Source organism: Hypomesus nipponensis, chromosome 18 (assembly GCF_054491055.1).
Source record: "Hypomesus nipponensis isolate SF chromosome 18, ASM5449105v1, whole genome shotgun sequence".
NCBI classification, from domain to species: Eukaryota; Metazoa; Chordata; class Actinopteri; order Osmeriformes; family Osmeridae; genus Hypomesus; species Hypomesus nipponensis.
The window spans coordinates 8,967,799-8,992,454 of NC_140378.1; the positions used below are offsets into that span (position 1 = coordinate 8,967,799).

The 24,656-nt window shown below is 40.6% G+C and overlaps 3 protein-coding genes across 7 annotated transcripts; 2 read left to right on the forward strand and 1 right to left on the reverse strand.

The window, feature by feature from the left end:
- The first annotated feature begins 1,333 nt into the window (after positions 1-1,333).
- On the forward strand, positions 1,334-8,628 carry pan2 (poly(A) specific ribonuclease subunit PAN2). Of its 5 annotated transcripts, XM_084680861.1 has the most exons (27): positions 1,334-1,475; positions 1,800-2,100; positions 2,205-2,374; positions 2,544-2,664; positions 2,738-2,815; positions 2,918-2,975; positions 3,116-3,188; positions 3,450-3,692; positions 3,821-3,917; positions 4,000-4,119; positions 4,218-4,337; positions 4,428-4,556; positions 4,665-4,864; positions 5,049-5,197; positions 5,286-5,392; positions 5,489-5,587; positions 5,705-5,796; positions 5,876-6,017; positions 6,105-6,242; positions 6,424-6,483; positions 6,563-6,653; positions 6,766-6,923; positions 7,089-7,232; positions 7,329-7,508; positions 7,655-7,748; positions 7,923-8,126; positions 8,221-8,628. In XM_084680861.1, the coding sequence occupies exons 2-27, from the start codon at positions 1,816-1,818 to the stop codon at positions 8,253-8,255; spliced, it is 3,387 nt and encodes a 1,128-aa protein (XP_084536987.1). In that variant the 5' UTR covers positions 1,334-1,475; positions 1,800-1,815; the 3' UTR covers positions 8,256-8,628. The 5 variants fall into 5 exon arrangements, with proteins under 5 accessions (XP_084536987.1, XP_084536983.1, XP_084536984.1 ...); XM_084680857.1 differs by having other exon boundaries at positions 2,918-3,188; positions 3,347-3,692; XM_084680858.1 differs by having other exon boundaries at positions 2,918-3,188; positions 3,347-3,692; positions 7,923-8,114.
- A 2,596-nt stretch (positions 8,629-11,224) lies between these two features.
- On the reverse strand, positions 11,225-20,910 carry spats2 (spermatogenesis associated serine rich 2). Its single transcript, XM_084681051.1, has 13 exons — positions 20,760-20,910; positions 18,890-19,104; positions 17,859-17,938; positions 17,609-17,717; positions 17,225-17,274; positions 16,675-16,897; positions 16,366-16,551; positions 16,132-16,267; positions 15,572-15,630; positions 14,753-14,862; positions 14,564-14,666; positions 14,225-14,367; positions 11,225-14,099 (listed from the first exon to the last, which is right to left on the reverse strand). Exons 2-13 carry the CDS (start codon positions 18,912-18,914, stop codon positions 13,836-13,838), a joined length of 1,488 nt encoding a protein of 495 aa, XP_084537177.1. The 5' UTR covers positions 18,915-19,104; positions 20,760-20,910; the 3' UTR covers positions 11,225-13,835.
- Positions 20,911-22,579: 1,669 nt separating this feature from the next.
- Positions 22,580-24,643, forward strand: pym1 (PYM homolog 1, exon junction complex associated factor). The gene is made up of 3 exons (XM_084680341.1): positions 22,580-22,768; positions 23,521-23,614; positions 23,792-24,643. The coding sequence occupies exons 1-3, from the start codon at positions 22,654-22,656 to the stop codon at positions 24,300-24,302; spliced, it is 720 nt and encodes a 239-aa protein (XP_084536467.1). The 5' UTR covers positions 22,580-22,653; the 3' UTR covers positions 24,303-24,643.
- Positions 24,644-24,656: the final 13 nt, after the last annotated feature.

The window sequence follows — 24,656 nt, forward strand, 5'->3', positions numbered from 1 at the left end:
CTTTCCCGGGCCCGGGGCATCCTTCAAGTGAATGAATCCGCTAATAACAAAAGGGTTGTTTCGCTTTCGTAAAAACGTAGGCTATTTGACACCGAGTTGTCCACAGTAAACCCTTTATTAATTTGTTTGACCAACAATCTAACCCTAGCCTAAATTGCTTAATGTGTTTTTTTTACAGCTCAAATGTAGCCTCTGGATGAGCCTACTCATGCACCACAATTTATTTTAAACGTTCATCTAAACAAAAATGGCAAAACACTTTTTGACTTGTGGCTCGATCTGTATTGCCCGAGTCGTGCATTTGAACGACAGTAACGGCAGGGTGCACTTAAAGTATCCTAACCTGACAGTAGTTTACAGTATGTAGAGGCTGTAGGTGCAAGAACAAGCTCAACCAACGGCACAGCAACAAAGATAGCCTATTTATGTGTGTAGGCTAATCGCGATAACTTTAATATTTAAGCCACAGGTGTAGGTAGGCTACTGCCCATGTTTCCTACATAAACACAACTTGGATCAAATGATCCCTGTTCCTTGTCTCTTTTCATTTAACACAATCCCCATAAATCAATAGGTCTAGTGTTATTCAGCCTTCCTGCTTTGATCATAGGTGAATTTAACAAGTTTATATTAAGGTTTCATGCCTATAGTTAACGTGAGGTGCCCTTATCGTATTATTACAGTCATCATCACCGTTCCTAAATTAAACGTCTTCAAACATGTAAACTAAAACGACCCAAATATCAATTGATTATATATTTCATAACTGAATGCAATCAATTTGTTGATAGCTCAATCCAATTTCCTCCTTGAAAAGTTCAAAGTTGGTGACTTTGTCGCACGTGTCCTTAAGGAAGTGAGTGAGGAAGGGAAATGTTTTAGTCAGAGAGAAATCTTCCATATGATGAGAGTCAGATTAGGATATGTAAACTTTCCATGTGCGTCTTGTCTATGTATCTTCTTCAGAAAATCTGTCAACTAGACAGACTATCTGTAAGTGAAGTAAGCAGGCAAATGCCCCCAAGTTATAGGCCTACCCTATTCTTATGAAAACCCATTGTACTTTGTCGTAATGGGAATGTCTGTCTTCCTATTTAGTAGTAGAGGAAAATTCCTCTTCTTTATTTTACATAATTGATTGGGCACCTACTGTTAGTGCACGCTATTGTTATTGACGCATGGGAATCTTAATTAAGATAGACTGATTGACAATAAAATCATAAATTACAAATTGTCCAAAACAACTAGCATATAAAAATAAAATTACTAAGCAAGTGCGGACTGAAATCACATTGCCGCGCAATGAACAGCCTAATGCCATATCTACTGCTTCTGCACCGTACTGACAATGCGCTCTTTTGAACGTACCCTTTTACTCCGGAAGAACTTTGTTATTGTTATGGAAAGGGTGATGATAAAAACAAAATCATGGGTCCACTGAAATCAACAAACTTTCATTGATAACTGGATGATAGGTACGCACAGCTCCTGTGACAATTATTCTAGCTATTTTGTATTTCACAATTTAAAATCAGTGATAATGGAACAATTGAAGGCCAGTTTGCTGAGTTGCGAGCTGTTCTGGTCAAGCTAGTAGCATAGCAAGCTAATTAACTAGCTAACGCGTTAGCTAGCTACAGTAGCTAGCAAGTTAGCTTTGGTTTCATAATGTCTAATTTAGCTTGTGCTACATAGCTAAACTGAAATACTTTTATGTACAGTTAACAAAAGCCATCCTAATCAAAGTCAGCTAATGTCTGTTCAGAGCTAAAAACTTGAATACCCATTTTTTTGCTTAGGCTGATTGTCCTCATTATGAACTTTGAGGGTCTTGATCCAGGGATGGGCGAATATACGTCTTCCCTGCATGGGAGCATGGAGCCGGGTATGGAGCCATCCATGGATCCGCGACTCAATCCCAGTTTACTGCAAGGTGTGGAGCTCGATTCCGATGGACTTGCAGTGACAGGACCAGAGTCTGTACATATGCTAGAAGGAATGTTCTCTGAGCTGCACAGTGTGGCTGCAGAGGTGGGTATTCCCGTCACTGCTACTCATTTCGACCTGCAAGAGGAGCTGCTTTGGATGGGAAACCACAGGGTAAGATGTTAAGGATGGAATATCGTTTCTGAACTTGCAATAAACAATTTGAAATCCAGCAGCTAGTGACACCGACATTTCTACTTCTCCCTACTTCTTCATAGGGACATGCTAGCTCCTTTTTTGGTCCCACCATGGGTCGCTACTCTTCTATCCAAGTGCACTCAACTGATGACATTCGACACATTCAGAGCATGGAGACAGGGGTGCTGTTCCTTTCCAAAGGGAACCTCAAGTGCCTAACCCGAGGCGGCCTTGTCATGTTTGACTACCCGTGAGTAACATACAAAGTTTAATGCTGCTGATCTGATACAAATACTAATAACTGTTGTCATACCTTCAGAGGATTACTGCACCAGTCTGTACATGTAGATACCTATTTTGTATTCATATCATATCAGTAAAAAAAATTAATCTCATAATATACTTTTTTTGTGTTTTAGAATGGAGGAGGGAGCTGATATGCACGATTTGCTCATGACTGATAACAACACATTGATCATGGGTGGGCTGCAAAACTATGTTCTCGAAGTTGACCTAAATACCGTGCAAGAGACTCAGAGGGTGAGATCCTTTGTAGTTCATGACACAAGTGTATTGTTTTTTCATTCAGATATTTAACAATATTTTCCTCTAGTTCACCGTAGAGGAACCCGGGCTAGCTATCATGCGCCAGTCTAATCGTTTCTTTTTCTGCGGCCATACATCCGGGAAGGTAAAGACTTCTATCAAGTCTGACATTTACTGTGACATTCCTGCCTCACACAACTCATTGCCTGTCACAAAGTATCTTATCTTTCCTCTTGTGAAAAATCAGGTTACCCTTCGTGACGTGCGCACCTTCCAGCTGGAACAAGAGTTTGATGCCTTCTCTGGTAGCCTGTCAGACTTTGACGTCCATGGCAACCTCCTGGCTGCATGCGGGTTCTCTAGTCGTGGGATGAATGGGCTGGCGTGTGATCGTTTTCTAATGGTCTATGACCTCCGCATGATGCGCGCTGTGACTCCACTGCAGGTTCATGTGGATCCCCTCTTTCTTCGCTTCATTCCCACATACACATCACGCCTGGCCATCATCTCACAGACAGGTACCAGATTGGGAAAGTTTGATTTGCATGATTCCTGTACTTTTGACAGTAGCATTCATTTCTAAATCTCAACATGGGTATAACAGAAGATATTTGTAGACATTTAAATAAGTCCACCTGATCAGAGATGATTGGTTTTCTTTTACCTTCCTCTTCAGGTCAGTGCCAGTTCTGTGAGCCTACTGGGCTAGCCAACCTGGCTGATGTTTTTCACGTCAACACTGTGGGCCAGTTGCTCATGAGCTTTGACGTGTCGTCCAGCAAGCAGGCCTTAGCCTTCGGGGATTCTGGGGGCGGTGTCCACCTGTGGTCTGATGCCCCAGAGGTTTCCTTCAATGGCTACTCCAGGGACACTGAATTTGCTCTGCCATGCCTAGTGGACTCCTTACCTCAGCTTGACTGGAGCCATGACTTGCTGCCCTTGTCACTCATTCCTATGCCCCTGACCAGCTCAGAACAATTGCTATCTGACTGGCCTACCACTCTGGCCACCCCTAGCCCAAGGTAGCACATTGTCTTCAAGACTAGTAACCTGCACACAGATTAATATTGTCTGTATATGTATACTGTAGTCTTACCACCCTGTGCGACATTTACATCTAGAGTTGACAAAAATATTCTCACGTTTTTAGACGATCACCTTCCGTGGATCCAGAAATTCTGCGTACAATTAAAACTGTTGGTTTCATTGGTTATGCTGCCAATCCTCGCACCCGCCCCAGGAACCAGGTATGTCATTTAACAATAGGTGAAGATGCTGGAATTAATTGACATGATGATCAAATAATCAGTTTCTGTCATGCTCTTTCAGGTTCCTTATAAGATTAAAGAGGTGGAAGTGGACTATGATAATTACAATCAGGTTCCTGAATCGCCTATAGGCCGTGACGAAGAGCCACACCTCTACATGGTACCAAAGAAGTTCAGGAAGGTTTGTATCATCTTATTCACATTGCCACAATGTTATGAACCTGTACTCACCAATGCAGTAGTAAAAAAAATTGCATACATCTTTTTATTATCTACCAGGTAACCATCAAATACTCAAAACTTGGGCTTGAGGACTTTGACTTTAAACATTACAACAGGACCTTGTTTGCTGGCCTGGAGCCTCACATTCCCAATGCCTACTGCAACTGCATGATCCAGGTAGGAGTTAAAAATAGCTGATAATTCACTTTGGGTTACTATTGAAGATGATACATAAATTCAATGTTGCTTTGCTTGCCTCTCTGGTAGGTATTGTATTTCCTGGAGCCAATCCGCTGCCTGGTCCAGAATCACCTCTGCCAGAAGGAGTTCTGTTTGGCATGTGAGCTTGGCTTCCTCTTCCATATGCTGGACCTGTCGAGGGGAGACCCCTGCCAGGTAGCTCATCGCCACTCAGTAATATTGTAAGATGAAAAAATTGTAGACTGTTGTTACTGATTTAACCAGCTTCTTCCATTCCCATGGTATCCTCACCCTTTCTTCCAGGCCAGTAACTTCCTGCGAGCCTTCCGTACCATCCCGGAGGCGTCTGCCCTGGGCCTGATCCTGGCCGACTCAGACGAGCAGACAGGGAAGGCCAGACTGGGGCGTCTCATTCAGAGCTGGAACCGCTTCATCCTCACCCAGCTCCACCAGGAGACCCAGGAACAAGAGGGCCCACAGGCATACAGAGGGGCCAGTAGCAGGCAAGATCAGAGTTTAATACATAGTAGTGCAGTTAAATACCGGTTTGTTCAGTGATGGATGAGTTGGTCATCCATACAGGCAAACCTATGCCTGGATGTCGAACAAACAGTCAGATATAATGGCTGTGTTATGGTTATTTGTGTTGAGATTCTCTTGCTGCTAACTGAGCTGCGTGTAATGCAGTGCCCTGGGATCCTCGGGTGAGTCTGTGATTGGACGGCTGTTTGGGTGTGAGGTCGAGAACAGCAGCCTGTGTCGTTGTGGCAAGGAGACAGTGCGCTCATCCCTGACCCTGCTCTTCACCATGCACTACCCTGAACAGAGTTCGCTCGGTGAGTGGTCCACCTATGGGCTACAGTAGAATTTGTTTTAGGTTTATCAGAGTGTTAATGGGGCATACTATACGTGATTCCTTATCAGATAAAACAATCAAGGAGTATGATTTTGCTGAAATCTTGAAGAAGAGCATATGTCTGGAGCAGAGCACTCAGGCATGGTGTGAGAATTGTGAGAAGTATCAGCCCACAGTAGGTATCTCCAAACCCAAAAGTTTGTTTTATAAATCTCACTAAGACTCAGTGAATCCTTTCTCTTATGTTTTGTTCCTGTGTGCACACTTTTAGGTGCAGACCCGTAACATCCGCTGTCTCCCAGATGTACTGGTCATTAACTGTGAGGTGAATAGTGTGAAGGAAGCGGAGTTCTGGAAGGCTCAGGCAGAGGTGAGCATAGGAGAACACATCATCTCATATTTGCCGTTAATGTCACGTTTGTCTTCTTTGTATATATACGGTATAGGTTACTTGTTAATCAGTCTATTTCCAATGTTCTCTCCACAGTATGCTTTCAATAAGGCAATAGAAAAAGAGGCAAATGAGCCCCCAAAGCCTAAGGAACCTCCCCCTCCCATCCCCACGGAGTGGTGCTTAGAGTAAGGAGGACCCTACCAGAATGTATTACCTTTCAATAGTTAAAAAAGAAACTGTTATTAACTACTTTTTTTCTACAAGGGAAGAGTTATGTAATGTGGAGGGATTGACCTTTGACACAAGAGTGGAGGACCTGCGGCATGTCTGGATCCCCCTTACCCTGAAGATGTCCATCAGCAAGAGCCAAGGGCTGGAGGTCAGCAGTTGGCCGGAAGCCGAAGAGGTGAGAAATAGGATCTAAATATCACCCTGAAAGCCTGCACTTGATAAACATTTTTACATGATATTTGCACATGTCTCCATCGTCCAGCTGAGTTCTGCTGAGGAGGCTGAGGGGGCGTCTCTCTATGACCTGGTGGTCACTGTGCCTCATGTCTTGGATGCTCGCACAGGAGGTAACTTGGTAGCACACATCAAAGTAGGAGAGACCTACCACCAGAGAAAAGAGGTCAGTTGATTAGACTGACATTAGACCAGATCTTAGTCTGTGTACCTAAGGGCACATGGAGATGTGACCAACTGTGTTGTCAGCTATAAATGCTCTTATGGAAACGTTTGAATACTGATTTGTATGTATTATATTTTTGTATTTGACTAAGTATATGTATTTTGACTTTTTCCACTGTTAGGGTGTCACACACCAACAGTGGTACCTCTTCAATGACTTCCTGATTGAGCCGATTGACAAGGTACAACTCTGTCCATCCACACAAATATTTTTTAAGGATGTCAACCAGAATAATAACAAAGAAAAAATGTGTGGTCTAGGCTGAAGCAGCTCAGTTTGATGTGAACTGGAAAGTGCCAGCCATCCTCTACTATGCTAAGAGGAACTACCACTCTAAATATGACCTCCGTAGTAAGTTACACACTGCTATAGAAGTAGGACCTAGACTCTCCCTTTAAGTAAAACCTCCATGCCTCATAATTCCCTGTATCTAATAACTGCTCCTGGTGGCTGTCCTCTTCAGTTAAGAACCCCATAGAGGCCAGCGTGCTGCTCACAGAGGCTTCTTTGGCACGGAAACAGAGGAAGAGTCATGCTACTTTCATCCCTCTAATGGTCAGTGAGATGCCCCAGGCTGGAGACTTGGTGGGGCTGGATGCTGAATTTGTCACACTCAACCAGGTCAGTCTGGTGTTAGATACAGCCAACACTGCGTTCATCTTGTATAGTAACTTGTATTGATGCTCAACCCTACCCTGATTATAACCATTTAGTGTTTAGGATGAGTGAAAAATGGGCTTGGACCGTACACGGACCTATAGCATGTAATTCTTTGTGGACCTATAGGAGGAGGCAGAGCTGCGCAGCGATGGCACAAAGTCCACTATCAAGCCCAGTCAGATGTCTGTGGCTAGGATCACATGTGTGCGAGGCCAGGGTCCTAACGAGGGGGTGCCCTTCATTGATGACTACATCTCCACTCAGGAGCAGGTGACCTTTTTCTCTGTCGTTGTCAGAGATAGAGATTATACAGTATAAGGGTGAAGGGTCAGAACTATTCCACATTGGTCTGTTGTGCTTCTACAGGTGGTGGACTATCTGACGCAGTATTCAGGCATCAAACCAGGGGACCTGGATGCTAAGATTTCCTCCAAGCACTTGACCACTCTAAAATCAACGTACCTAAAGCTGCGCTTCCTCATTGACACTGGAGTGCGCTTTGTTGGGCACGGCTTACAGAAGGACTTCCGTGTTATCAATTTACTGGCAAGTGTGACTATTGGAATCTTTATATTCTTACATATCCCTGACTTATCAGCAGGTAAAGTAACAGTGGGCATGTTATATTTATAATACCAAGTGCATTTGCACTGGATAGCAGTGAAAGCTAACCTTTTTTATATTGGTTGCAGGTGCTGAAAGACCAGGTGGTTGACACTGTTTACCTCTTCCATATGCCCCGGAAGAGGATGATCTCCCTGCGTTTCCTTGCCTGGTACTTTCTGGGTGAGAGTTGTCCCTTCATACGCCTCTCTGATTATGAGCCTGCTGTAACTAAATACATAGATTTGACGTAAATATTTTCATGTTAGAAACATAATTATATGATAGGAGACCCAGGCATCTGGTCTGCTTGTAGTTTTATGATTGAATAACAGGCATCCTGATCCTTGTCTCTAGACCTCAACATCCAGGGTGAGACTCATGACAGCATTGAGGATGCTCGCACTGCCTTGCAGCTTTACAGGAAGTATCTGGAGCTAAGTCGTGGAGGCGGCAATGATGAAGTACGGAAGGTGCTAAAGGGACTGTACGAGAAAGGCCGCAAGCTTGACTGGAAAGTCCCGGACTGTGACACAGGAGATGGTCAAGGTAGCCCAAAAAGTACGAAGATAACATTGCATTAAATTGCAGTCATGTTAATGGCAGTCTCAGTAACCACAAACGTCAGTCATCTGAATGATCTGTTCGTTCACAGGTAATGCTGTCTTTCCCTCTGTGATGGGGCTGTGAGCAATGCTTGAAGACATCCAAGGGATCAAGAAATTCAAGTCAAGTCTCTTTCAGTCAGTCAACTCTTTTTCTATGACTATTTTAGAGCCTCGACTTTAAACCAGTGACGCGTTTCTGAAACCGTTTTCACACATGGTTGTCCTGCTTGCCCGAACATCATATAATTCCTGAGTTTCTAACATTATTGAAACGAAGACTGAACAGTGTTGATTTGCAATTGTATGGTTTTATTTGTCCTTTTATAATTTGTTTTGTAAAGAGTGTAGTTGAACATTATGCTGTCATATGGGCAAAAACATGCATTTGTAAATGGAATGTCTCTGTTGCATTTTTGTATCCATAAGGTGTGTAATAAATGTCTGCAATACCTGAAGAGTCATTGACAGTATGTTTTTGAATTCCTTTTATGAAATCAGACGTTATGTTAGCTCTACCCCTGATGTTACTTACATGAAATCACAATACAAAACATTCACAGCATGGGCAGGCATGCATTTGATTATCAGAATGATTACCACATAGTGACTAATATTATGTACTCCTTACAAAGCTTTCAAATGTATCCTTTTATTTTCTCAGCATTGTTAAATCGATAAAAGTATGTATTAGGTCATTGAATGCACTTTTAACCACCAACTTTGCAGTTGAAGTCAGTTCCCAGATATAAAGTCCCTGAGTATCCATACTAGAGACACTTGGACTGGAGAAGACTTCTCTTTCAGTATTCAGAAAACATCTGTCTTGCCTTCCGAAGTGGGACACTACTCCAGAAATGTAGTCATTTTCCTATGATAAAAATCAGCAGATTTGGGGACTTTTCCCTGGTTCCATGTTATCGGAGAAGTCTTAACTTATAATGAGACTTTTGCCTGTGAATAATGAATGTTGACATTGCATTGGAGCAGTGACAGTATTTAATGCATCTTGTTTGCCTTGAATAGTGAACAACAACCATTTTCCTTGTTAAAATGTAATGTCAATGTTTGTAAAATGATCTGCTGAACCTCTGCTGAAACTGATGAGCCTTTGATATTTCCTGTTTTGAGTTTCCTCTGTTACTATCAAAAAGCCAGTCATGTTTTTCCTGTGTATATATTTGCATCATCTTTGAGGTCTTGTTTGAAACCTCTGAACTTTCATTGTTCAACGGTTTCATCTCTGTTGCATCACTTCAAAACTGCTTGTATATTCTCAAAAGTAGATTTCAGAAGATTATTAGCTCTGGTGTGAATACTGAACTACTTGTGCTAGAAACACTATTAGTTGAGAATGAGTTAGTTTTAGACTTAGTTTTGAAAGATTGTGCCAGCTAATGTCACTCATTCTCAACACTATCAGATTAGTATTCACATTCATTTTTTGTATTTGAAAAGTTGACAATGAAAGTTATACTGCAATATAATTTCATTTTACTTTTATTCAAACAACTTATTTGCCACAGTAACAAGTAATCGTTGTGGCTGGATAGAATGACTGTCAGGGTCTCCAGACCTAGAAGCAATGGAGTTCATAACTGGGTCAACAGCATCCTCTGCTGACCATATATGGTAACATCGTTGTGTTAATACGCAAGCAACATAACAGATCTCAGAGCGCTTTATTGAGAGTTGTTGGAATTAGCATTTTCTTTAGAAAATCTAATCAACCAATTTACAATTTCCATAGAAATAAAAACTAAAAAATAATCCACAGGATGGAATTGTATTTAAGTTAGGAGTTATAATCCATCGTTTGACAGGGTTCCTGCAAGTTTCAGTAAGTCAAATTTAAGACCTTTTTAAGACCATAAAGATTTAAATTTAAGACCTACATGACGCATTACCAAAAAATATTCAAATCAAAGAAATTCTGAAAAAATATTTTTATTTCAACGAATTCAGTCATTAAAAAATCATTAGTTTAATTTACAGACAAAGCAATCACATTAGTAACTTCATTTCATTCAGCACTATGGGTGGGGGGAAAACCAATTCACATGTGAATCTTGATTCAGTTTTGTAGCAATTCACAGTGAAATTTTATGTAAGCATATATTGAATTGCAATTTTATTGTGAATCGATTTTTTTTTTATCAAATCGTGACCCCAAGAATCGAATTGTGAGGTACCTAAAGATTCCCACCCCTAATAGACAGTAAGCTGTACATTTCTATTTAATATTTAACTGTGTTGCAGAAATAAATAAGTCTACTCAAGAGAAGTCCACTTATCATCACTGTATTTTGTGAACAAGTTCTTAGAAATCCTTCAGCACACTTTCACTTGTTTTGTAAGTATGATTAGAAGGCAGAGTATACTGTTTTATAACTTGGCTCTAGTTGAAACAAAACGTACGTTGTCCTTTGGCATTTGGTAGTGTCATAAGGGCAGTTACACCATCTTGTAGAAAGTAACTTTGCAGGAAACCTGTGGCTCAGTGTGTAAGCATGTGTATCTTCGAGTCTACTGCCACACACGGTACCCCTGGTTCAAATCTTGCTCAAACCAATTGTTAATTCATTTAACTGATATCAGTTACATAATATATATATTAATGCAACAGAGTGCAAATTATACAATGATAATGGGGGGGGTCAGCTTCTCCAGGGCGTAAAGTAATGTTTACGATTACAGGTAAGAACGATATATAAATGTATCGACTCCCCGAACCATTGTCTCTTTTGGGGGGGGGGGGGGGGGTCAGTCTTCAGTCTTAATTAGGGTTAGGGTCAACCCCCCCCCTCGAACCCTGGACTCTAGAGCTTCGCTTAGTAGGCTACGACTCAATACTTTTTTGCTACTTTGTAATAATTTCTGATTCAAATGAATGGGTTATTATCCAGCTCTGCAGAAGCCTGCTTATGACCATTCATTTGAATCAGGTGTTTTGGAGCAGGGAAACATCTAAAACTTGCAAGACGGGCGCCCTGAGGACCAGGGTTGGGAACCACTGGATTAAAACACGTACAACAGAAATGAGACACAAAGATATATTGCAAACATTATTTTATTTATAGTAAATGAAAAGTGTGCCATTCATGTGTAGGAGACAAGGGGCAGAGGAGAGAGAAAGAGTCCAAGTGCTGTTTGTAATGAAATGGGTAGGGGCGTGGGGTAGATGTCTTTGGTCCGTATTTGGTGGAAGGCGTGAATGAATTAGAGGGATACAAGAGAAGGCACTTGAGTTAACAGATTTGACATTGAGAAAAAAGGACATACATCTTAAACAGGAAGAAATTGACTCATCTATAGGTAAATCCTATGTTCAACATGAATATCATACATTGTGCCCCTTGTGAGCACACCACAATTATATAGCTACTATGTACAAGGTAGATTCAAAAAAGTAAAAAGAACATGGGAGAGGATAGGGAAATGCACTACTCTAAACCACAATATAATTACAAGAGTTATTTTACAGGCCAAGTATGTAAAAAAGGCAGCAACTCAGACAGGACAAAAATGATCTCTTTGGCGATAACCTATATCCCCATAGATGGAATGTAGAAAAAAGCTAGCTTTGACATGGTTAATCAAAAAATGTGTGTGTGTGGGGTATCACTGAGATTGTTGATATCCCAAAGTAGAAATACACAAGGGGAGGCTAAAGCAAACAGGCCCAGCATCTGAGAAACAGCACATATATGATTCTGGGGACAACCACCAGCTTTCTGTATCAATGAAAAATGCTGTAGTGCATGCATCTCCAGGAACAAATTGTGGGAATAAGACTAACAGTGGAGAACTGAAATGATGCCAAACCTACAAACAGGGTGTACAACTTGGCATTTTTAAAAGTACAGGAAAATCTTAGTCATTTCTGGTCCAATACTTTTGGCCCCTTTCCAAAAATATGATGAATTAACAATGTGATGAATTAACAAACTTGAACTAGTCTTTTACACTATACAGTGTCAGAGACAATGCATACAGTTTCCCCATGTCAAAACTATAATCCTACAAAAAGATTACAGCAGTAGTAATATCCATGTACTTACACAAGTCACAGCAACTACATATTGATTGGTTGCACACAATTCTTTGCAGCGAAACAGCACTTTCAAAGATAAGCAGACGTTGCATCACTAGGGATCACTGTAGAAGAAGCGTTGAAGTATTTCACTTGATTTTGTTCAGATGTAATTGAAATTCAAGGAAATTCAATCCATGCATCAGTCACCTCAGTTTTACAACTTCCCCAACCTGGTCACCTTGAAAAGTTCTTAAAATCGGTCTGAAAAATAATTTCAGATTGATCACATTTTCACCCTATACAATAAGTGTAAAGTGAACATACTAGTATCAAAAGGGGAAAAAGTGTTTCTTAACATCACAACTAATGACCATAAGACTGTCAGCTTTGAGTGATATCATCTTACAAAAAAGTGATGTCGACATCTGTGTGTCTAGGAAGGCAAAGGTGAAGTTACTCTGTGATAGAAGGCAAGCATGTTAAATGTGTGTATGATCCTATATGTACGAAACATTTAAATGTAAATCTGTGTCAATGTATTAAGTCCAAATTGAGGTTGTGGGAAGTAGTTTGTTCTCAAACCTTAAACTTAAAAAGTGATGTGTAAGACTATGAATCAAATTAAATGAGCTCTTCCTTGATGATACAACAATAGAGAAAAGGCAAAGACAGTGACGCATACAATGGAGTCAGATAGGGAAAGCTATATCACTGCCCTAAGGCAACATTAGGATGACCACAGATCACCTAGTAATTAATTATTGATTAAGCCATCCAAACAAATAAAGGTAAGGTAGAGACTGTGAAGGCAACTGTATTGAACTCCCTTACTGAAAACCATTTGATATGTCTATGTTTTTAAATAAAGTTTCGATAGTTTGTAGTGTTGATTCATGACACGTCAGCCAGTGAGCAAAATTCCCATAAATGGTAGAGCTACTCCCAGTGTTTTTTTTTCTTCTTTTTTGTAATTTAATAAAGGAAACAAAATGGTTAGATTGGTCTGAACAAATAAAATAAAATAATATATATATATATATAACAAATACAATCAAAACTGTTATGCAAACAGTGTCTGAGCTCAATTGAACTTCAGAAACCTCTGAAGTAGCAAGAAAGACTAGGACCAAACAGAATCTATGGAGAAAATGAATTCATATCTAAATTAATCTCCCCAAAATAAAAGTAAAACCATTGTATATTGGCCTGTATACACATACTAATGATGTATAACAATAGTCTAAATTACTAAAACTACTACTATATTGGCAGTGGGAAAACTATTACTCCCAATAGATTCCATCTGGACATACACAACCAACACAGAGGCTGATAATAGCAACCATTCACTAAAGGGTAGATGGGAAGCTGCTACATCAAAAGGCATGAGAACTTTTGCTTTGTCTACTACCAAATAAAGATATTACATAACCAAGGTGCTCTTCAAGTTCGGAGGATGAATTAGATTTACCTACAGGTGGCACTACAGCTCAACTGACAAACATGTAAACTTGTATTTTATTCTTCATCAACTGGAGTTAGTAGGGGTGGTAGGGTCAGGAAGCGGGTCACTGAGGGTTGAGTGTGAGGGTTAGTAGAGGGTCTGGACTAGGCAAAAAGGTTTCTGTGTCAGGGGATGTGTGTTCGTGGAGGCCTTTGTGGTAGCCCATTGTGAGAGGGGCTTTCTTGGTGGTAGGAGGATGTCGTGGAGTGAGATGGAACTCCTGTGGTGTTAGAAGCGGTAGAGGTGTGGGCTGTAGAGCCGGCACCGTCACCCTGTCCCCGATTACCCTGGTATCTGTAGTTTGAGCGGTTGGGGTTTCGGTCATGATAGGCACCACCATTATACCGTGGACCAGCATGGTACACCTGGCGCCTGTTACCTTGGAAAATCTGGAAAAAAAAGAAGAAGAGAATTTTAAGTTAAATCAGATAGAAGAAAACAGATCAGAAAACTCATCACATGCACTACAGTATGTTCATAATATAGAGATGGTTAAGGTTGCCTTCACTGTCACCTGTTTGATTGGGTGAATAGGGTGATTACTGGAACTCTGAGACTGGGAGAGGGACAGGGTTTCCTGGGATCCTGGGCTAGTGATGGAGGAGGAGGTGGAGCTACAACGGGACCGGTTAGAGTAGCCCGTCTGAGGGTGGTACACTGTAAGGAAAAGGAGTCAAGACAGTCCCTCCATTTATTTTGGTAAAGGTCAGAGTGCAAATACAAACTGAGGACAGGAGACCTTCTTTATGCATAGAATAAAAACAGCTATGGCTTCTACTTGCAGGTATATTGCCTCCTGTGTGTAGAGGGTGTTATGCACATAGAACTTCACAGAAATTTAAGAACGTCATACCTGATCCAAATTCTGTAATGCTCAACTTCAGGGGCTCAAGCTCAAATGTAAACTTCACAGCCTTTCCCAGGTCCTCATCATACTTGCGTTCACTCACAAAGTGCTGAAACCGACAGATGTGACCATGCACAATTAACCCACAGACATTTGCATTATGATAACTGACAAACCATAAAGTAGCAAGCACACCTTAATGTCTGCACGCAGTTCAGTCAACTGGTCCTCAGACATGGATGCTGATTGGTCAGTCAGCCTGCGGAGTTCCTCTGCTCTCTTTTGACGACCGTCCAAGATGGCCACTGAAAGATATGCATAGAAAGCGCTTAAACCGAGGACTGAAATTCTCGTAAAAATACTGGTCTACATTTTTTCTGATATATATGCAATACATCACATTAATACAAAACAAACTCCCCCTTCCAAGAAAGAACATCATGTGCTGCTGAGTCGACTGGCAAAGTGAAAAGCTGTCCCAAGAACAGGAGGGAAATAATAAGAAATCTCACATGCATCAACAGAAATTGAAGCATTAGATGAGATAAGGGAAACTGTTGAATTTGGAGGAATGCTGAGTTTGGTAACGTTAAAGAACTTCTCCCCCCTCGTAATTCCCAACACACCTCAGACAAAGACAGCATTGAGCCTCCCTTGACACCTGACACTATTCACTTTTCTCAGACCTAGAACACACAAAACTCTACACTGGGAAGATAGGATAAGGGAATGCCCTACTTCAGGAAATATGCAGTCTTGCACTGTCATGTTTCACTACAATGAAGACAGGCAATGACCTGAGGACACACCCACACATTGGAGGAATGCTCATCCTCCATTGTCAATGAGGTGGATGTAAGGAACTAAGGATAAAAAGCTTTAGATTGCAACTATATGAGCAACAATTCATACAGCAATACAAATGCGTCATCCTGAGAAAACTGTGAAAAACAACCCCATACTGAAAGGGGAGTTTGAGTGGGTTCAGTCAACATGCTAAAGTGTTATACTTACTAGCTTCTGCTTTCACCTTGTCCATCTCTGACAACAGAGTTACTTCTCTGTCCATGAGACTAGAGAGAAAAACATGAGGACTGAGAATCAGATAAAGATGTTTTTCACGAGGTCAAAATGATTGTTTACATTGAAGATAAGATATACCTTGTACTTTGACTGCAATACAACCGCGTTAGCAATACACATTACTATGCCATTGCTTAACAAATTAAGCAGGCCAGGCCAAGCTGTTTAGGTATTCAAAATTAACACAAATACTCATCAGTCATATTCAAAGCCACCTATGTCTAAGTTGTACTAAGTTAAACTGATTGTTTCATATAACACAGCCCTCCTGCAATCGCCTACTGTATTCTAGTGCAGAGGTGAACAAAATGTACTTTGATTCTTTGATGGACACTGGACCCTTTGAAAGAAGTTCAATAACTGCTCAGTTAAACATTCTGCTTGATAGGCATGTCAAAGTTGTTGGTTTGTGTGTATATAATATTATATGCAGGTTATTTTAATATAACCTGCATCTAATTCATAAACTGATATCATAAAATAATATTGACCAGCTTTGGAGTTCAGCAAATGTCTGCTTCATCCTCTTGATGGAGGAGTCCATCTCCTCCTTGACCACCACCCTGTAACGTGTGAGCGAGGCAGTGCATCTCTGCAGGTCTTTCATTGAGCGGTCGATGTTGGGAGCTGGGAATCAAAGATCAGGGTCAGAGCTGACACAAAGATGACTGACACACAATCTTATACAGGAGAGAACGTGTGTCAAGGGTATCTGGCAGACAAACCGATCTTCCGTGCAGCAGATGATCCCTGTTGGCTCTCATAAGTGGGGAGCTTGGAGGAGGGGGCTGAGGGATGAGAGTTTGAGCCTGGTCTGTGACGGAACTTGTTGCCTCGAGGACCCTGGTGGTTTCTCCCTTCTTGCTGAGGCGTAGGGGTTGAAGCGCTACTTAGACTCTCGGCTTCAGCACCTACAAATAGACAATGCCATGTAGGATAAATCTGTTCAGATGGATTAACTTTAAAATGATCAAAAAATCCAAACAATACAGTCGTTCCCATTGTGCCAAGATGTCCACCATTAAAACAAATACCAGTAGTTTCTGAAGTAGCTGGTTCAGAGTCCAGCTCGGCTGCATCCAGGGAAGCAGAGTCCAACTGCTCGCTCAGAGAGTCTATCGAGTCACCGTCAAGCACTGAGCCATTGGCATGGAAACCATTCACAGCATCCTTGGTCTCAGCGGGTGGTGTAGCCTCGGCTGGAGCGACCTCAGCTGAAGGCTCTGCCTGGGGCTTGGGCTTCTTTTTCTTCTTAGGCTGAAAATTGACCATTTTAAGTGAAAAGGATTCATTGTCATGACATCCAATTACTTTTTAAAATCAGAGGGCTGAAAATATGGAGCTATATTCCATGTCCCTGGATGAGTGCCTCTGTGTTTTGAGAAACTGACAAAAACGGAATTTCCGAACTTTGGAAATCCACCAAAACTGAAATAAGACTTAGTTGAAAGCAATAAGAGTTCAATTACATTCCATACCATTAGATTCCATTTCAATCTGTGAAATACAATTTCAAATTTAGAATGAATATGTTCCCCCTTCCTAATGAAACCAGACATGACATAAGTCACGACAGATACGCACCTTCTTTTTACCAGTGACGTTCCACTCTTTGAGAATCTCAGCTGCGTTGCCTGTGGGGAAAATGTGAAGAATGCTGCCTTAATCACAGCAAATATGTGTCATGTATGGATCTTACCTTTTTTTTCTTGAGTTGGGTACAAGCTACATGTCTTGAGAATCAATAATCCATCGGAATGGCCTTAAGTGTAAAAATCATGTAGGCAGCACCTTTGATTTACAATAATTAAACCTTTACCTTTGACAGGCTAACCCATTTTACTTCTGACGCACAGGATGTATAAAAATAGGTAGCTTGCATAATAGAACACGTAAATAGGAAGGTGTTCACCTAACACACAGGTTTAGCTTGAGTCATACATTCATTCAAGACTGGAATCTCCATACCTTCTAAGAAAGCTTGGACGGCCTTATCAACACAGTTTTCAAAGTGCTGGAGGACCAGCACAATCTCATTGTTGCTTTTGTTGGGAACAACTGCCCTAACAGCACTGATCTGTAAAATATAGAGAAGTAGTTCAAATAACATACCATTTGGGGGGTAGCATATGGCAGTTAAACAATTATATTTTATCTGCACAACTTTAAGCCACGGAAGAACCACAGTGGAGCTTGCTTTGCATGTGTTGCTGCTTACCTTTTCTTTCATTCTATCAAAAGTTCCTCCCTGGGACATGGCCATTTTGGAGTGTGTATCAAAGACAACCCCAGAGGTATCTGGGAGGGAAGAGAAAGAAATGTCTCCAATGAATTTGCAAAACTATTCAAATGCTGAGGCATGTCATCATTACCATCAAAACAGGAGTGTTTCCTGGAAGATAAAACCTGCCTGAGAACACCTTAATGTAAGATCACACCTACTCTGTTTAAGAAACTGCTATTCCAAGAGGGGCTTTAATGAAAATATTTCAACCCCAAATACATGATTACATGATTATTTATCTGCTTATTTGTGTCTCATTTGCATGTTCATAACACTTTGTTAAAGACATAGAAGTAATGAATACAGATAAAAGTTTTGAATGAGTATTATAACCCTTTAATCTAGTCAGACCCAGTTGCAACAGGAAAAGTACATATTACAAAACATTCAAGATGGGGTGATTGTGACATATACATTTCCAATGTAGTTTGGTTCTATGGTTTGGTATTCAAATCTGACTCTGATCTGAATCTGAATTACCCAAAACCTAAATAGAATTTGAGGCGGTAATAACTGATATGGTCTTAGAATAAATCCGCAAAGGCTGGGTTTAAGCATCATAGGAAAGAGGAAACTGCCCTATATAAACTAAGCTCAATAAGATGAGAAGCAGCTGAGTCAAAACAAAAAAACATGTGGGGTGACCATCAGAATGCTTGAGGGCATTGCCTCGTCATCACAAACCTCAGAGCTGAAACTATCAGCCCTGCAGCAAATAAGACACAGAAGCCTTTTCATATGAAAAGTAAGATGGACTTGGAGGTATCCCATTTGTAAGGTATTTGTATAGGTTTCCAATGTGGAATGCATTAGCCAAGTCACTAATTAGTTTAGGGTCCATCACTTGCCAAACAAAGAAATCAAGTTGTCAGCTTTCTAAGAACATTTAGATACTTGCAACAATAGTATAATGATAAAGTACAGTACATGAATAGCAAAACAATGTGACATTATAGAATACATACCCTTTTGGCTGTTTTTCTTGGCCATCTTGTATGTTAAGAGTACCTCTTATCCTAACAATTCCTCTGGGCACTCTCTAAATCTTCAGTTTTAACTAGTTCCTAATGGAGACTTCAAGTGTAGTAAATGTTCTCTTCAAATTCCCTCAGACACGATGCCAAAAAAGCTTTACCAGGGCAGAGGTTTGATTCAATGTTTCTTTCTTGTTCACACAGATCTGGATAGAAAAAAATGAATGGATGGTCATAAGAGGGAATGAGAAAGGTGGATTGCTTGCTTCAAAAAAGAACATCTAGACAAGGTCTAGATGCAGAACACCCAAATTACAGAATTATGGTAAGACTACAGTCAAATGATATTTCTAAAGGTAAAGGTAAAATGTGATGCTGGTCATACTTCATAAATATGGCAACGTAAGCCTAGGTTATACACATAACCATAAAATGGCAGTAATGTACTTGGCAAAACCCCACTTGCTCTGGTCACAAAACAAGTGATGAAAAACAGATTTTAATAAATGACTGTCTGTCTGGCAGTAGTAGACTTTCCGACAATCTGTATTCAATAATGTTTTTGGCAGCAGTGCATTTTCGGTTTGGATTTAAAAAAAGGCAACATGGCAAAAGTGCAATGTATTTCTTCAGTTCTACAATTTAGTTGGACTCCAACTGTTGGAGCCAAATTAGTTTTGTTTTCCATCTAGTCCTTGAGAAGCTTGAACACCGCCTTCAGCAAACTGTACCCGTTTCAAGAGCCAGCTGTTTCTCGACTAAGGTTTCCCTTTCTGACCCAGTAGGCCACGAAAAGGAAACTTAAACTGCAAACCCACGCCCATGTAATTCTCTCTTCATGTCACAGTCATGCAAGGTGTGCAGCTACCACACCTTTGCACACGTCAAACACAGCACCAAGTGACTCCCGACTTCAAAGCTTTTACGCGCATACTGTATATGGAAACAACATGTTTATCAAGAAGGATGGTGCTTGTATATTCAGGTGCACCACATGTTGATTTAGGCAAAAGCTGGATTGGGGTTGGATGGGTGCAATTGAAAACATTGAAAGATATTTCATTGGAAGATGAAAAAAAAATGTTGCAAGTTATGCGACGTGAGACCTAATTATTATTCGAAAGGCAATGTTGTTCATTCAGGCGTATATTAAAATATAACGACTAACGAAAGAAAAGACTACTCAATCATCTTAAGCCGATACATTTCCTATGCCTATCCACAGTTCAATAGAACTGATCATTCCTTGCTCGCATATAGTGGCAGGAATGGCTGGCCTCGATTTGCAGTCACCCTGTGCTTGTCACTTAGCAACCCTTTGCTACCTACAATTAATGTAGACCAGCTCTAGTGATCAACGTTCACAAAGTACCTTGTCCCAAACCAGTCAGCAAGCTAGCAAACATATAAGTCAAAGTTAGTTAACTGTATTATATAGCTTACCTGCTAGCTCTTTAATTACCTAAGGTTGGCCAGAAACCGCTAGGTTTTGTGAATACAAAATTAGCTAGCTACTGTAGTCTAGCCTTGGTAGCCTAGCTACTTGGGCCAATTGTGTAGCGTTTGGTAGACAGTCAAGTATCTTTATCTTGTGATATGTTTAGGACAAGGTAAACTGATTAACTTAATCTTTTTCTATGACTACCTAACAAATCAGTTCAATTAATTGCACCGCAACAAGCTACCGTACAGTAGTAGCTAGCTAACTGGCTAATGTGTACTGCTGCAAAGCTAGCTTGCTATCTGACCAAGACATCAACGTTATTCTGGAAGCTGGTTAAATTACTATAATACTAACTAACAATAAAACAAACCATCAGTCTAGCAATGTAACATTATTTTGAAACGTCCGTATCCTTACCTGGCTGTCTTCCAGACAACGATGCAAAGTCGTCTGACTGTGGACTCCAGTGTTTTCCTCAGTGTGATCCTTTAAAACTCCACGTCGTCATTTCCGAGAGTAGTGTTGCGCTCGACAGATGTGACGCGTAGATTAGTCAGCTATGAGTCCCAGTAGGAATCGTTTTCTAAGAACACTTAAAATCATTCAAGTAGATAAAGTTTTTTCTCCTTCTCAAGATTTGTTGGAACACACTGCATAGTTTGGTGGGCATTGTAGAATTGTAGTATCTACAGTACTCTTTTTTAAATTTGTGAATGTTATAATCTTAAAAATTACAATAGTACGGTTTAGTCAGCACTTACATTTTCACAAAACTAATTTATTTTCGCCGTATTACAAACCAATGTTTAGCTAATCAACTTGCACTCAACAGGACTTTGTATGGCTCACCTCTGTTGTGTTGTTTTTAAGTTGGATATTTAAACAGGCTATTTAGAATTCTGGTTTGCCCTATAATTTTGCCCAAGACAATAATTGACAGATAATTGATAATTTTTAAAGATTAAGATAATTGATGGGACTTCTATTACGTCAGAGGCTTAATTTAAATGTTATTGATACAGCACAATATTAAAACAACACCAGTTGATCGATGTGTTGTACAATGTGTTCACAAAACCCCAGTTTTGATATTGTGTTGGACATCCAATACCAACATGACCCGGGTCTGGCAAGCAAACTGACCGATCGCTTTTGTACGGTGGCCCTGAAGTCCAAATCACACCCCCTAATATGAGTACATCCCCCAAATGAAAACTCCCCCGAATACGAGTCAACTCCCCCCAAATCGGATGACTTGTTCACCTCCCCCCAATACAAAAACACGCTCCCCCAAATGGAAAACGACATTACATTAACTCTGAACGGAAAGGGTAGGTACTACACTTTAGCGCTGATTGGATGCTAGTAGGCTAAGAAATTGATCGACAGAAGTAAAAAATGCAATAGCCTGACAGTGTTACGTGCACCAGGACATTTATTTGGGTATCGAAGTATGTAGCATAGACTAGGTATGCAAAAGCATAAATTGGTGTTAAACATAGCCAAACAACTAGTTCACGTAACTCTGTCATTATCATGAACTTGATCGTTTTGGTTGGAAGGAAAGAGGCAACATGTGTGTTAACAATTCAGTCATGACACTATAATCTTTATTTTAATCAGGGTCATCCCTATGAAATAATCTTAGATATGCTGTTAACGTTTCACAATATTAAAATAAGTAGGCTACCATGCGCACGCTAAAAACGCAGTTGAAGGAAGCAGGACTTTTCAGAAGAAAAAACTAATTGTCCACAATTAGAACGAAATGCCACAATGACAGAGTAACGTGGACCAGGATAGTTGTTTGGCTATCGATTTGTACATTTAACACGCAATACTTTTGCATAAGTAGGCTATCCTACGATTTGCAACATTCGATAGCCAAACAAATGTCATGGTGCAAGTAACTCTGTCAGGCTATTGCATTTTGTACTTCTGTTGATCAATTTCTTATTTCTTGTTAGTTAGCCTACTGCATCCAATCAGCGCTGAAGTTAAATACCTACCCTTTCCGTTCAGAGTTAATGCAATGTGTTTTTGAGTTAATGTAATGTCGTTTTCCATTTGGGGGAGCGTGTTTTTGTATTGGGGGGAGGTGAACAAGTCATCCGATTTGGGGGGAGTTGACCATAGGAGTTGACTCGTTGACTCGGGGGAGTGTTTTCATTTGGGGGGTGTACTCAGGGGGTGTGATTTGCACTTCAGGGCCACCGTACTACATCATCCTAAATTGTGGACGGTGGATGACAACAGTGGCAATGCGCAACTTGAGCGTGAAGTGTTCTGGCAATATACTCCTGTACAGTAGATGGCGATCGCAACCCCTTTCAGTTGGATGCGATCTGCCAATCAAACTAAAGGAAAAATAAGTCGTACACGCTACACGTCCAAGATGGCCACCCCCTATGTGACAGATGAATCTGGTAGGGCTACATATCAGACTTTCCTTGAAGCAATTGTTCATTGAGTTGAGCATATGCATATCTGTAGAATTTAATGTGACATACTAGCAAGAGTTTAATTGTTGACGGCCAGTGGTGGCTGGATGGCTAGGTAGACGGGCAGGAGATAGTGCTACCTAGCTTACTTGCTACCGTTTTAAGGCAGCTTGCTAGGCTAGCTAGCTTAGTGATAACCCTTTCATTTTTTTTGATTAACAAACACTGAAAAAATAGATTTAGTTTACCTGGAGATCAATTACATATTCAAATAATGTTTGTACAGTTATTTAGTTGTAAAAACACCTCAACGTTAACTAGTCAGTAGTAGAGTAGAGTACTACTAGACAGTAGTAAATTAACGAGTTGATGATGTAGCTAGTGCTAGCTCAATAGTTAGCTACCTAGAAACGTTACTTTGAGGAAACAACTCGTTCGTGTCCTGATTGTTCAATTTCTAGACTAGATAGATGGTTGGGTTAGCTACAATTGATGGGACTTGCATGATTTTTGTTAAACCTTAATGCATAGATTTTTCCTTCTCAGATACAAAAAGTTGTATCTGTGATATACTTGTATGTATCCATTGCGGTTTGATAACTACAGCGATTTTGAATGAATAGATGGGTGTGAGAGGCTTGCTTAGGGGAAATTATCAGAAGAATCGGTGTCAACCAGCGCGACACCTGTAGAAGGGAACATTTGTCATGCAGATCAAAAATAAATCTCTCATGCAGGGAAGTACATTGCTGCCACACAGCGTCCAGACGGAACCTGGAGGAAACCTCGGAAAGTAAAAGACGGATATGTCCCTCAGGAAGAGGTTCCTGTGTAAGTGGTTCAATATACTGCAGGCTGTTATTTTAACTTCTCTATTCAGCTTAATGAAAACCTTTGGAATATTGTGAGGTTTTCCTAGTATGACACTGTTTGAAACTATATTGAAACATTCTCAATATTTTCACATCATGACAGTCTTTCTGCACTGGTCTGTTTCTGTGTTTTCAGCTATGAAAATAAATATGTTAAGTTCTTCAAGAGTAAGCCAGATCTACCACCAGGAATGAGTCCAGAGGACACACATCAGTCCAAACAACCACAGCAGCCAAGGATCCCTGGAAGTGTGGAGAGAGATAGTGAGATTATTGGGCTTTCCAAGACAGCCAAACGTAACATCAAACGCAAAGAGAAGCGCAAGCAACAACAGGATGTCAATGTTGATGTGGGGACAGTGATAGATTCTGTTGAGAATATGGCAATATCAGAGGGTGATGATAACGAGAAGCCCTTGCAGAACACGTCATCCTCCCCTGTTGGGACTTCTGATGACCCCATAACAGCATTAACCGAAAAGGCCAAGAAGATCAAAAACCTTAAAAAGAAGCTGCGACAGATTGAGGATTTGCAGCAGAAAATGGACTCTGGTGAGATCAAGCAGCCCACAAAAGAGCAGCTCGAAAAGATGGGTAGGGCCAAAGTCTTACAGGGTGAGCTGCAGCAGATTGAGAAGGATTCTTGAGAAGCTGTCAAAAGGGATACTGTTGAAAACACAAACACCAAGGTCTAAAATAAAGGGACTTTTCCCTTGAAAATAGTCTGTTGTTTGTTATTCTCAGCCAGTCAACATGAACTCTGCAATTGGAATGTCAAGTGAAGATAATTCACCGCTCAAGTTATGTTCACAATACAGAATCACAGCACAGACTGCAAACTAGATAATACTTGTATTTTTTTTATTGTATAAATAAGTGGAGATATCTGTATGAACCTGTGTTTTTTTTTACTTGGACTGTGCCTCTTGGCACACAAGTACTTGTAAAACAAATTGCCTGTGCATTGGTTATTGTGCACTTACTTTCATTTTTTTTACATT